This window comes from Corvus moneduloides, chromosome 26 (assembly GCF_009650955.1).
Source record: "Corvus moneduloides isolate bCorMon1 chromosome 26, bCorMon1.pri, whole genome shotgun sequence".
Lineage (NCBI taxonomy): Eukaryota > Metazoa > Chordata > Aves > Passeriformes > Corvidae > Corvus > Corvus moneduloides.
In genome coordinates this window covers 266,245-278,989 of record NC_045501.1, presented here as the reverse complement: position 1 = coordinate 278,989, position 12,745 = coordinate 266,245, and the positions used below count along the sequence as shown (strand labels likewise).

Sequence of the window (12,745 nt, the reverse complement as noted above, 5' to 3'; positions counted from 1 at the left end):
TTCGGGGTGAAGATGCCCGGGATGAATTCATGGATGCTCCCAATGAACACAGCTGTAATTCACATCAGGTGCCAAAAACATCTTTATTAGCAAAGTGTACACTAAAACTCCAGAGAAAGAGATGCTCACAGTTTGACTACTCTCAAAGGGAGCTCGATATATTACTTGAGCTGGTGGCCTAGGACTGTCACAGCATCTACCTGAGCGGCGAGGCAGCAGTGCTACGTAGGCTTCTCCTATGGGAATGCTGCGGGAGTCTGCTGGGAGAAGGGGTGGGCAGGAGGAAGCACCTATTGAACCTTTATCAAAAGAGAAAAGCGGGGAGGGAGGGCTGGACACAAGGTATCTGGGGCTTTTCAGCTTTCTGGGATTGTGCTTTTGAGTTTTGTGCTTTATGCCCAGGCTGGTGACCAGTTGGATTGACCTGGGGAGTTGTGGGATGCGTGTTGGGGTTTGCAAGGCGTGACCAGCCTTGCTGGAGAAGTCAGTGCCCTGGGACCTGTGCTGAAGCAGGCTGAGGTGGCAGGGGCTGTTGGCCCTTCACTACTCAGTGGCAATCAAGTAGGACAAGCTTCTGTCCTCTGTCCTTGTCCTGGGCTTCCCACCTGTGGTTTCCCCTGGACCACACCGTGGAGATCTCCCACTCCTCCTCTGGTGACCACCCTTTCTGTAACACCTGCGGCTCTGCTAGGCCAAGCCTCGTACCAACACAATGGTCCCTGCTCCAGAGATCTCCAGCACAGCGGCCTCGCAGCCCAGAGCTGTAGATTTGCTCTCCTGTGGTCGCTGTGGCTCGCTTGGCTCATGCCCTTCTCGAGAGGAAGCCTTGGCAAGGAGGGGGGGGTGGGAACCACATGGCCTAACCAGCTCGATGGTGGCTGTAAGAACTGTTCTAGGTTTGCTCTTATGTGCAAATGAAATCTACTCTATGGGAACCGCTGGAAAATGTTGACCTTGGAAGCCAGCCACTCTATACTTCCTGTCAAGCTGGCAGAAGATAGCTACAAATTATACCCCTGAGCCAATGGCATTGTCCAATGTCTTACCCTTGCAGTCAAAATCAACATCAACTGACCGGGCTTGCAGTTGAGGTTCCTCTTGACTCCCCCCGCAGCCCCCATGTCTCTAACTTCCAGGAAGCATGGGGTCGGAGAGGTGTCTCTGAATGTCCTGGTGCTCGGAAGATACCTCCAAGTGCTCAGGGAGGGAAGGGAAACGAGAGCCCCGCAAGAGTCCATGGGTATTTGGTGCCCTTTGGTGGGGAGGCTCTGGGCTCGGGAGAGGTGGGGAGTGGTGCTCCTGCTCAGAGTAGACTGTCATGGTTTTGTCGGATGACTCAGAGAGCTGCATCCCGCTTGACAAGGAGTCCCTGGATTTCAAGTGGAACTTTTCTACCTCCGTGTAGCTCGGGTGCTGGTGGGAAACGAGGAATCGTGTGGGTTATGGTAAAAGCAAAATGAAGTAGCCACGCTCTCCCCTCATAAGCCTTGGAGCCTCATCAGGCTCCAAGCCCCAAAATGTTATTTTTCACTTGAGGAAGCCTCAGAGCAGAGGAGCCCACTTCCTTCCCTACTGATGGGGCACCTTGGCAGTGTTGGGGATGGCAGCTGTGCCCCAAAATCAGTGAGGCAGTGGGCAGATCTGCTCCCAAAACAAGACCCCATGGCTTTGCTGGGACCCATGAGTGCTTGGCTGTGCTTTGCCTGGAGAGAACTCAGGATTGGGGCAGAAGGACCCTGGCAGGTGAGGGGTGATCTTACCTGCTCCTGGGCCGCCGGCTCCTGGTCCTCCAGAGGCGCACAGGGCGTGAGCGGCTCCAGGCTCCGCGGGACGATGCCGTACATGGCCAGGCTGTGGGAGGTCGGTGAGATGGGGCTGTACGCGGGTGGCACTTGGGACAGCTGGCGCTGCAGGAGCTGGAGGATTATATTAATATCTGACGACATCCTGGACTCCAGCCTGGGGACAGAGCAGCCTGGTGTTAGCGTAGAGAATCCTTTGCATACCGCGGCTGGGCAGGGGAGGCACTGGGAGGAGGTGCCAATCCCGCTGCCCCAGGGCAATGATGCTTTGCCTGCTGCTTGTTTTTAGAGGTTTTTAGAGAGCTTCAAACCAGCACTGCCACAGAGAGATCAATCCTGCCATCTCTCTCCTGCCACACTCAATCATCCTCTGCCCAATTTTATGTGGAGCCAAACTGGGATCTGGAGCAGGGATTTGAAAAAAAGCTAAAATTACCCTGGAGGGGGGAAAAAATTGCAATGGTTAGTTTTAATCTGGATCAATTGTCCACGCCAGCTGCCTGTGCTGACAGATGCAGCAAGGCAGGTTAGTGCCAACCATTTTTAACTGAGGAATAGGAGGAAATAGAAAAGTAGAAGTCTCTTCCTTCTGCCTTGTCCTTGACTGAAGTGAATAGCTCTGGCACCCGCTTGCAGGACACAGTCACAGCATCACTTACAGAGTGGGTAGATCTGTCCCCCAGTGCTAGGATGGTGCACTGGAGAGACGCTTAAACACAAGTGTGTGGTGAAATGAGCTCAACAAGTGCAGCAGAGCCCACAGTGTCAGCCCCTCATGTGAGTGCTGCCTGGGGACCTTAAACCTGCACCTCCAGTGCGGGTTCTTCCTTCTCGTTCAAAAATCATAGAATAGTTGGGATTGAAAGGGATCTTAAAGCTCATCCAGTTCCATCCCCATCCATGGGCAGGGACACCTTTCACTATCCCAGGTTGCTCCAAGCCCAACCCAACCTGGCCTGGAACACTTCAGGGAGGGGGCAGCCACAGCTTCTCTGGGCAACCTGTGCCAGGGCCTCACCACCCTCACAGGGAAGGATTTTTTCCTAGTATCCAATCTAAACATACTCTCTGTCAGTTTGAAAAATCATGTATTTTTTCTTATTTAGAGGGCAGTGATGGTCATGAGGCTCATTTGCTCAAGCAGGAGGATGCTTTTAGCTCTTTGCAGCAGGAAGAGGGGACCTGCAAAGGGCTCCAGTTGTGCCTGTGGGCGGTATCGTATCTGCAATTGCATTGAATTTGGAAGCCATGGCAAAGTGACAGATCTCAGGTGGCAGTGTGGGAGATCCTGGGGGTGGTGACAGATGCCAAGGGTGGTGCACAGCAGCAGATGAGGGGCTGGGCTGCAGTCAGGGTCAGGACTTGCCCTTTGAGAAGCTCCTGCGTTTGCAAAGCACTCCCAACCCCTCCCCAGGAATGCAGTGTCCCAGGGGTCAGGACGTGGCGTTGCTGCACACAGAGCCCACTGCAGCCACCTCTAGAAAGCAGAAGCTGATGGCCCAGAGTCCCTCAGGTCCTCTCCAACCCTGCCCACCTGCTGAGCTGGGCCTGCAGGAGCTCCAGCCTGGACTCGATCTGCCCTGGCCTGTAGTCACTGTGCAGGGGCACGTCCTGTGAGCTGTGCACCAGCGAGATGTGCTGCAAAGGCTCCGCAGGGTGGGCCGGCCTCCGGTCCTCCCAGAAGGTGAACATGTTGGGAATATCCAGGGGAGTGGCTGGAAGAAGAGGAGACATCTCAGCACTTCTGTCTTGCATCCTCCAGCCCCACTGGTATGGAGGTGTTCCAGATTCTGTCACCTGACATACATAGAGAGCCATCACCAACATCACAACATACACTGACATACGTGGAGAGCCATCACCCACACACATGGACAGCCACCACCCTGACACACATGGAGTGGCACAGGAGGGACAGAGCAGATCCAGCTGGGGATAAAAGGCAGTGAAGACCCTTGGCCTTGGAGCGTGGCTCCCCTCAAATCCATGTGAGCTGCTTGGACCTGCTCCAGGACAAGGCCACCATACGCAAGCATCTCTCACCACCCTCCTGCCAGCTCTGCCTGCAGCCGTGGGTACCTGTGTAGGACTGGCTGCTCTCTGCCGCCGGCTTGCCGATCTCCGTGTTGCCGGCGCTGGTGGTGATGAGGCTGAGCGAAGGCAGAGCAAAGTCATCCTTTTTGGGTGTGGGAAAGGGCTCAGCTTTCACAGGGCTGCCAGTCTTGGCCTCGTCATCACTAGCCTGGGAGCAGGGAGAGGTGCTGCTGCCCATGTCGTCCCACTGGTCCTTACTCAGCGGGTTCTGCGGGTTGGTGAGCTCGGAGTAGGTGTGATACTGCTCTGCATCAGAGATGCCCGTGTCTCGGTCTGTGGGACAGCACAACAGGTCAGTCTGGGGAGTACCACACATGAAAAAAACAGCCCCCATTCCCTCTAGGATGCCTGCAGGGCTGGGGCATCACAAGGGGAAGGAGGGAAGGCAGTTTGGGTGCCTGCAAGATGGTCTGCAGGGACAGAAGCACCAGCAGCCTCTGCTTTGGGGCACCTGCCAGGGTAGTAATTAATAATGATCCCGCTCTCCCGCCCTGCAGGCTGGGCTCTGCCAATGCAGTGGAACTCACCAGGCTTGCTGGGCTGGCAAAGGGAGTGCTTGCGTCGGCGAGTCCGGCGGTAGGTGCAGTCATACTCCTCGCTGAGGGGTGAGCGGGGAACGCTGTCTGCCTGAGGAATGAGAGGGGCTGGTCACCAGGGAAAGGGTGCCACATCCCATCCATGTGTGCCATGGGGGCTACAGCCCTTTCCACATCCTCTGAAGGTGAAGCTACCTCTGTCTCTTCACCACTGCCCTGTCCCACCCCGTGCCTCCTGGACTGGTTTCAGAGCTCAGGGGATTCCTAAGGCTGTCCTTGCTGCTCTGAGACTGAGGTAAGGGTGTCAGGGCCATGGGGAGGGAAGGAGCACCCTGAGAAGCGTCAGGACATCCCAGAGTGGGACAGGACATGGAGGGAATTTGACTTTCTTTTCTATCTTTCAGGTCTCTCAAAAAAAATGTCAGGAAAGGACAAAGTTCAGTCACACACTATAAAAGAGTCAAACAGCACTGGCAAAAATGCTTCAAGCCTTTCAGGGATTGCAAACCTGATTATTTAAAAAGGAATTTTCAGAGGAAGCTGGTACCCAATTCAATGAAGCATGAGAATATTTCTTACTTCAGCAGCCTCAAAATGTGTGCAACCCATTTGCCCAGGCTGGAGCAGCCCTGTGGCTGATTTACAAGTGCTGCAGAGCAGAGTACCACTGCCATGGCTTGTTGTGCCAGCTTTTCCAAAGAGCTCAGAAACATGCAGTAGACATGTCTTGCTGTGGGGGAATCATAACTCCATGGAGAATGCCCTGGGAAATGTGGCTGTTGCACCTGCTGACATCCTTGCTTCAGCCCTCCCACTTGCCAAATTTAAGCTTTGACCACATTTCTCCTTGGGGCAGCCCTGGCACTCACATCTCGTAGGTTGAAGGTGATCTCTAAGTTGCTCCAGAAGTTGTCAGAGAAGGCTGGGTACATGTCCAAGACCTCCAGCAGGTCTTCGCGCTGAATCTTGTGCAAGTCACAGTAGGTCAGGGCCCTCACATCAGCGTTGGACTTCCCTGGGCGGGCGTAGAGGCTGATGGGCTCCCCAAAGATGTCATTCTTCCCTGTGTCAAGAGACAGCTCATTATGGAGGGGTGAGCACCCACTGCTGCTCCAGATGTTCTGCTCCAGCACCCCTTACTTTGGGGCTCACGAACAAGGGGACGTCCAGCAAGCCTGACCCTGGTTCTCTGCGCTGGGGATGACACTGTGAAAGCCATCACTGATGGTGAAACCAAGCCAGAGCAGTGGGTCATCAGTGATGGCTGGTGACTCCTGACCCCTGCTCTCCTTACTCCCGTGTGGCCTCCTCCTGGCATCTCCCAGGGATCCTCCTTTCCCTGTCCACTGGTGCGGGGACCCATCAGATGCTGAGGAACAACCTTCCCTTCCCCAATGAAATTCTTTACCCTCACCTGCCACCCTTTGTCCGCTGCTCATTGCCCGTCACCCTTTGCCCCTCACCCATCACCCCTCGCAAAAGGAAGGACTTTTCCACCTAAGATGGCCACCACAATGTCTTCCCGGAGGATCTCAATGGAACCCCGGGAGATGAAGTAGAGCGTGGTGAGGACATCTCCATAGTGCACCAGGGTGTCTCCAGGCGGTGCATGAGTCGTCTTGAACTTCATGGCCAGGGCGCGCAGGCAGCCTTTGCTGGCTCCCCGGAACGCTTTGCAGTTCTGCAGCAGCGTGCGGTTCAGGTGCAGGCAGATGTCAGCCTGCAGGCAGTCAGGGAAGCCCTTCAGCACCTGTGGAGAGCCAGGGAGAGATGCCATCATGCCACCATCCCTGGGAGGATGTGACACTGTGACAGAACTGAGAGGTTGTGTGACACTCAGTGTGACACAATGGGGCCAAACAGGGAGACTGTGCACCCAGAAAGCCAAAGGTGGGACATTTTCCCATCCCTTGAAGTGTTCAAGGCCAGATTGGATGGGGCTTGGAGCAACCTGGTCTAGTGGAAGGTGTTCCTGCCCATGGCAGGGAGTGGAACAGTTTGAGGTTTGAGGTCCCTTCCAACCTCAAACCATTCTGTGATTCTGTGATTTTGATGATCTTTTGATCTTTCCTTGGTGGATCCCTGCCTGCCTGGCTGTCACTGGCTTTTACTGCTTGTGCTTGGGTACAACAGCACTCCCAAGCAATAAATAAAAGTAACTAGTTCAATCTATTAATACCCACTGGTGGCATATCCCCTTTTTCATCTTTGCACCCACTAATCTTGGATGAATGAGAGCAGAAACTGGCACAAAGAGCACAAAAACCTTAATTAAACAGCACCTGCCTGAATGCCAAGAAGCAGCAGCACGGGGCAGTTGTGTGCCGTGACAGCTAAATATACCTGTGCAAATACCTCATGTTGAACAAAAGCTGAATCTGAAGGTGACATCAAGGTAAAACTCGCAATATGGAGAAAGCTGCTGCCACCAATGACTCACAGTGCCAAGGTGAAAACCACCTGGGTTTGGGGTTTTTTTTGGAGAGCAGCATATGGCCCCGGGGTCCTCCTTGCTGTCCTCTTTGCTCACATCCTGCCGGTGGCCAAATCTGGAACAGCCATGCTGGGGCTGGTGAGCATGACTTGTTCCTGGCTCCATCATGATCTCCCAGGCTAGCAAGAGTGTTTCCCTACTGGGAAATAAGGGGTGGAGGAATTGATTGGGCTGTGGGGTCATTGATGAGATTGTGCTGTCTCAGCAGCACCCAGCAGGAATTGGTGTGAGCGGCAGCACGGCTGAGCCGCAAGCTCAGCGCTCACAGGGGATTTGTGACCTGGGTTTGTACTAAGCCAAGAGAACCTGTGCTTGGTAGGGTGCCATGGCACTGCTTCTTGTTGTTGCCACTGATGTCCAGCCCAGGGTGTCTCCTCCACCAGAGAGGTTTAACCCGAAGCTCTCCCAGCAGCAAACCCCCAAAATGCTGCCCAGTTGTTTCATGTGGCAGCAGCAACTTTAGAGGGAGATGCTGAATTCATACAAATCTGTGTCCTGATGGTGCTTAGGATCAAATCTTAAGGAAAAAAAGGAGCATGAACCGGGAATGAGTGGGCTGATGACCTCCCCAGGGCCAAGAGATCAGGAATACGAGGTCCCATGTCTCTCCTTGCCTTATCCTTTCTCATTCCTCTGCCTTGCTTCTGTCCGAGCCATCATGTCTGTGCACTGAATCCCGGGGCCGTGACTCAAGTCCCCAGCCCAGAACACCTTGGCCGAGCCACCTCCTCATCCCCGCAGAGCCCTGGCGCCGTTGGCACAAGCCTTCCCACCAGGCTCGGAGCCCCGGCACCTCTCCAGCACAGCTCCACCATTGATCCCCCTTTGCTAACAAACAGCTGCCTCTCTGGGCTCTAATTAAAATGGATCGAGGTTTATTTAAATGCCCTCCTTTCCCTGCTGTGAGAGCAGGATGCACTTTGCTTAGCAACCGGCAGTGTGGAGAGGAGCTGGATCAATACCTGCTCCACTCCTGTGACACCAACAGACACCAGCCTGAAAGTGCTCAGTGCCAACAGGGACTCTGAGCTCCCCACCAAACCTGCTCTCTGGCCAAGAAATGTGCTTATGACCCTGAAAAACCTCCGGGTAGCTGTAAAGGAATGGGCAGAAAAAGGGGAGAAGGAGAAAGGGGGATGCAGGAGGTGGAAATGCAGGAGGTGTACGGATAGAGTCTGTCTCCAGCCTCCCAAATCTCCTGCCTCTGTGCTGGTCAAAAGGATGGAAGTGTTTGGGTGTACCCAGATCTAGACACCGTGTTGTTCCGGACAAAGTGCTGTGAGGGCACAAGGCCTCCCTGCCCATACTCACTGCGTTCATGTCGATGCCATTGGTGTAGGACCAGGCGTGCTGGAAATACTCCTCCAGGCGCTGGCGCAGGGGGTTGGGGATCTGGTGGAAGCGGATGAACTCCTTGACCCGCAGCATCTGCGTGTGGTAGCGGGCTGTGCCTGAGTAGAGGCGCTGGATGATGGCTGAGACGTTGCCAAAGATACTGGCATACATCAGAGCTGCAACAAGAGAGCAGGACTCAGCGGGACGTGGGGAGATGCATGTCCAGCTACATCGGACCTGCAACCAGCAGATTCCCAAAACCCACATCTACCAGGACCTGAAAACATGTATTCCTATCACCCCAACCACTTGTCTGTGCGGAAGAGGCATAGGCAGAGGGAGATGCTCCAACCTCCAAAGCGGGGATGGGGACAGTGGGACATGCGCAGGCACTCACAGCCAATGAGCATGACACAGATGGAGAAGATCTTCTCGGAGTTGGTGTTGGGCGAGACATTGCCGAAGCCCACACTGGTGAGGCTGCTGAAGGTGAAGTACAGGGCAGTGACGTATTTATCCTTGATGGACGGGCCAGAGGAGAGGTCGCTGTCATTGTAGCGCTTGCCGATCTGGTCGCCCAGGTTGTCCAGCCAGCCGATCTTGTGCTCCATGTAAGGCCGCTCCACGTTGCCGATGGCGTACCAGATGCAGGCCAGCCAGTGGGCGATGAGGGCGAACGTGCACATGAGCAGGAAGAGCACGGCTGCCCCGTACTCCGAGTAGCGGTCCAGCTTACGGGCCACGCGCACCAGGCGCAGCAACCGGGCAGTCTTCAGGAGGCCAATGAGGGTGGTGGTCTGCAGGAGAGAGGTGAGAAACCTCAGGGACAACCAAAGGATAAATACGGCATGTTCCAAAGGCATGTTCCCAACCGAGCCATGCTTCCTTTGAAGGATAAAAATGCATTTCTAGAGTGTGAATCACCTTGTCCTGGAGGTGACCTCTGAACTAGGTCAGATGAGTCACAGCACAGGAAGGGCAGTTTCCCTCTGCTGACCATAAAGGCAACAAGCTCTGGGATTAGAGGTGAGCAAGTGAGAAGAGCCAAGGCCAAGCCCATGTTTCCTGATGGGTCCTCACCTTGCCAGCCATTGCTCCCAAAAGAGCTGCCTTTCACTCCCAGACATGGAGCCTCCAGGCAGTACAGTAACTACAGGGTTATCCCACTGCCAACATTTTGAGTCTGGCTGGCAATGCACCCCCAAATTCACCCACAGTGGAGTGTGGGGTCAGCCGTTAAACTGAGCCCCCAGCCTGCTTTGCTGGGTCAGCCTCAGCAAGGGGAGTGGATCCAGTCTTAACACTTAGAGTAGGGACTGCCTGACCCTAAAAAATGAAATCCCAGGTCCCAGCTGCTTAAAAACCTGTAAAGACACCCTTGTCCACCCTGTGACCAACCACCCCTCTCCCCATGGATTTATCCATCTACCACTTACCATCAAACCATCCACATCCCTCTCTTTCTCTCCCATACATCTCTCCCTATCCATCCACAAGTCCCCTCCTGTCCTGATATACCCCCAGACCCTGCTCTTACCTCATCAGAGCCAGAGCGGAAGATGAGCAGGTCAAAGGGGATGGCAGCCACCATGTCAATGAGGAACCAGCCCTTGAAGTAATGAATGGCGATCTTGCCGGGGTGGCTCACCACCTCATCGTTGATGTTGACGTAGGTGGTGCGGAAGTTGATGACAATGTCCACGATGAACATGATGTCCACGATGAGGTCAATGATGTTGAGTGGGTCACAGGTGTAGCTGCAGTCCCAGCGCTTCTCCTCCACCTGCTCCTCGTTGAGCAGGAAGGCAGCCGAGTAGGGGGTGAAGACCGCTGTGTAGATGACCAGCAGGAGGATGAGCCAGTCCCACACGGCCTTGAAGGGGCTGTAGTGCAGGATGGTCCATCGGTGGATGCGTGGCGCCTGCAGCTTGTACTCGGGAAGGACATCAGCACCCAGGGACAGCACCTGCCACGAGAGGGATGATGAGAAGGATGGGAGACCAAGAGAGGCTGGATAATGCCAGGAACCAGGCAAGAGACTTCCATGTGCTGGTAGAGCATTGAGGAGCACACAATGGTTTCCTATAGCTTTTTCACCTTTGTTGGCTCTATATGTTTGCCCAATTGCCCACTGTGGCTGGCACCAAGGTCCTTGTCTGTCTCTGATGGTCACAGCACCCTCAGGGCAGCTTCTTACCTGCTTTATGTCCTTCTGACCCAGCAGAGAGGAAAGTGCCTGCTGCTGTGCCTCCTTCTGCCCTCAGCTCTGTGCCACCTCCCTGGGAGCTGCTGGGCATCCCTGGCACAGGTTGTGGGATGGGCAGAGATGCCATCCCATGGCTGTGTCACCTGAGCGTGACAGCACATTAGGCATCCTGCAAGCCTTGGACCGTGCCTTTCTCAGCCATAGCAGGTATCTTCCCCTGCATGTCCTTCTGGCACAGTTGCCCTCCAAGCAGGGGGATAGCTTGGGACCACCTGCAGCAAGGCCTCAGGCAATGCCCATTTCCCATCTCACCTCTGGCCACCAATGTGCAAACACCATCTCAAGCATGCAAGCACCCTCTCATGCTGCCATGTGTCCCCACGGCTCTCTGCTTTCATGGGGACACACTCCACAGCACCAGTGAATCCCCCACACATCCCAGGCCTGGCCCAGCTCCCCCTCCAGGACTAATGCCAGCTCCTGATGAGCTCTAAAGCCACCCTGGGGACACAACACAAGGCACTGGGGATGGGAGGGGTGGGGTTGTCCCGCTTTGGGTGCTGAGGGGTGGTGGCATGAAGGGGCTTATTTGGAGCTGGGGGCAGCTGGATCCCCTTCCTGCCCCTGCTGCTCCGTTGTCTCCCAGTGTCCCTGTGGTGCTGGGACCAGTGCCAGTTGCAGAGCAGGGTGAGGGGCACCTCAATTCTCTCTCCTGGCCCTGAGACCCCAGCTAAAAGGGAGCTTTTTGCTGGGCTGCAAAGGAGAGGAGAGAGCAAAGAGGAGAGAGGAGAAAGGAGGATCCACATATCCCAAGGCAACAGTGATGGGCATCACCACGGCTCTGGCAACAGATCTGGAAGAAGGGTCTGATCCTTCCTGCACCAACACCTGTCTTATTCAAGGGTTTCCCAAGGGCTCCTGATGCTGCAATCCAAAGTGAATCCACCCCTGTAGCCCCATCCCACAGCAAGCAGCCGCTCCCGCAGCCCAGAGCCCCAGGACACTGGAGGGTCCCGCGTCCCGGAGGTGCCCCTGCTCCTACCTGCCTGCAGCTCGCCCGGCGCCCCCGGCGGCAGCTGACCCTTGAAGTCCGGGTGTCCACCATGGGGGCCCCCAGCCCCACACGCCCAGGCAGCGTCCGGCACGGCGGGCGCAGCGCTCGGGCCGTGGCATCGCCCACGCAGGCACGCAGGCACTCAGCCAGGCGGGTGGGAGACATGCGGCTGCGAAGGGCATTCAGGAGCCCAGCGTGGATTAATCAAACCTAATCGATGCTGGGGCCCCCGTGGGGACAAGAGCGCCAATGGAGCAGCGGGAGCTGTCGACGTCGTTGGTGGATGGCGAGGGGAGGGATTGGAAAAAGTGACCCAAACGCAATCGTTGTGGAGGGAATGAGGCACCAGTTGGGCTTGGGGACTGGCTCCCGTGGGGATGGTGGGGAAGGGGACAAGACAACACCAGTAAAATGCTTGATTCCCAAAACCAAGATGCACCTAGAAGACCTGAGATGGGCTCCTTCACCTCGTGCCTGGGAAAACCAGCAACGCTCCCACGCTCAGCAGCTGAATGCTTGTTCTGCCTGGCTGCAGGCAGCTCTGTGGGGCCAGTCCTGAATTTGGGCCACCAAATACTGTTCCCTATGCTGGGGCACCTGCCCTGCGCCTCATCCCTGTTCCTGGCACCTAGCTCTTGTAGCAGAAGCAAGAACAGGTTAAGCCCTCTTGCTTTCCAGGCAGAAATGAATAAAAAAACACAATCCCAAAGATCTGAGGCAGAAAAGGGTAAAAAAACAACCCCCAGAAGAGCATCCAAACCAACACAGAGCTAGGGAGCAGCAGCACCCTTGTTCCTCTCTGCCCCTAAGGGATGGCAAGGTCACCCTTGGGTGGCCTGGGTGGCCTGGGAGTCTCTGCAGGTGGCAGTGCCAGTGTTCCCCGTGGTGATCCTCCTGGGTGCCCCTTCCCTTGTCCCCTTCCTCCTGCACTTACCGGCTTCAGCTGCAGCCGCAAGCTCATGGTGCGGGGTGCTGGGTGCTGGCAGTGGGGTGCTGGGTGCTGGCAGCGAGCGAGGGAGTGCAGGAGGGAGGAGGAGGAGGAGGGAGCCGGGTGTGTATGGGCTCTGGGTGACAGGGGGGAGGCTCCTGTGGCCCTGGCTAACCCAGGCCATTGCTTGTGCCCCGTGGTGCCCAGCACCCATCACCTTCCCTGTCCCTTGCTCAATGCTGGGGATAAGGGCACTGGGGTGGGGGCCACTCCAGTATCACCAGGAGAGCCTCAAG

The 12,745-nt window shown here is 55.7% G+C and overlaps 1 protein-coding gene across 3 annotated transcripts in view; it reads right to left on the bottom strand.

Moving 5' to 3' along the window:
* Window positions 1-58: 58 nt before the first annotated feature.
* Window positions 59-12,745, bottom strand: part of KCNH6 (potassium voltage-gated channel subfamily H member 6) — a 32,882-nt gene continuing 20,195 nt past the window's right edge. For 2 of the 3 annotated variants that reach the window (XM_032091597.1, XM_032091599.1), the window contains 10 exons: window positions 9,799-10,227; window positions 8,659-9,058; window positions 8,238-8,437; window positions 5,930-6,182; window positions 5,302-5,495; window positions 4,424-4,523; window positions 3,882-4,169; window positions 3,337-3,517; window positions 1,761-1,959; window positions 59-1,413 (listed from right to left, as the gene is read on the bottom strand). In XM_032091597.1, coding sequence (XP_031947488.1) covers window positions 1,126-1,413; window positions 1,761-1,959; window positions 3,337-3,517; window positions 3,882-4,169; window positions 4,424-4,523; window positions 5,302-5,495; window positions 5,930-6,182; window positions 8,238-8,437; window positions 8,659-9,058; window positions 9,799-10,227 — 2,532 coding nt within the window. In that variant the 3' untranslated portion in view covers window positions 59-1,125. Of the gene's footprint in view, window positions 1,414-1,760; window positions 1,960-3,336; window positions 3,518-3,881; window positions 4,170-4,423; window positions 4,524-5,301; window positions 5,496-5,929; window positions 6,183-8,237; window positions 8,438-8,658; window positions 9,059-9,798; window positions 10,228-11,509; window positions 12,487-12,745 lie in introns of those variants that run through there. The other variant, XM_032091600.1, reaches the window with a different exon arrangement.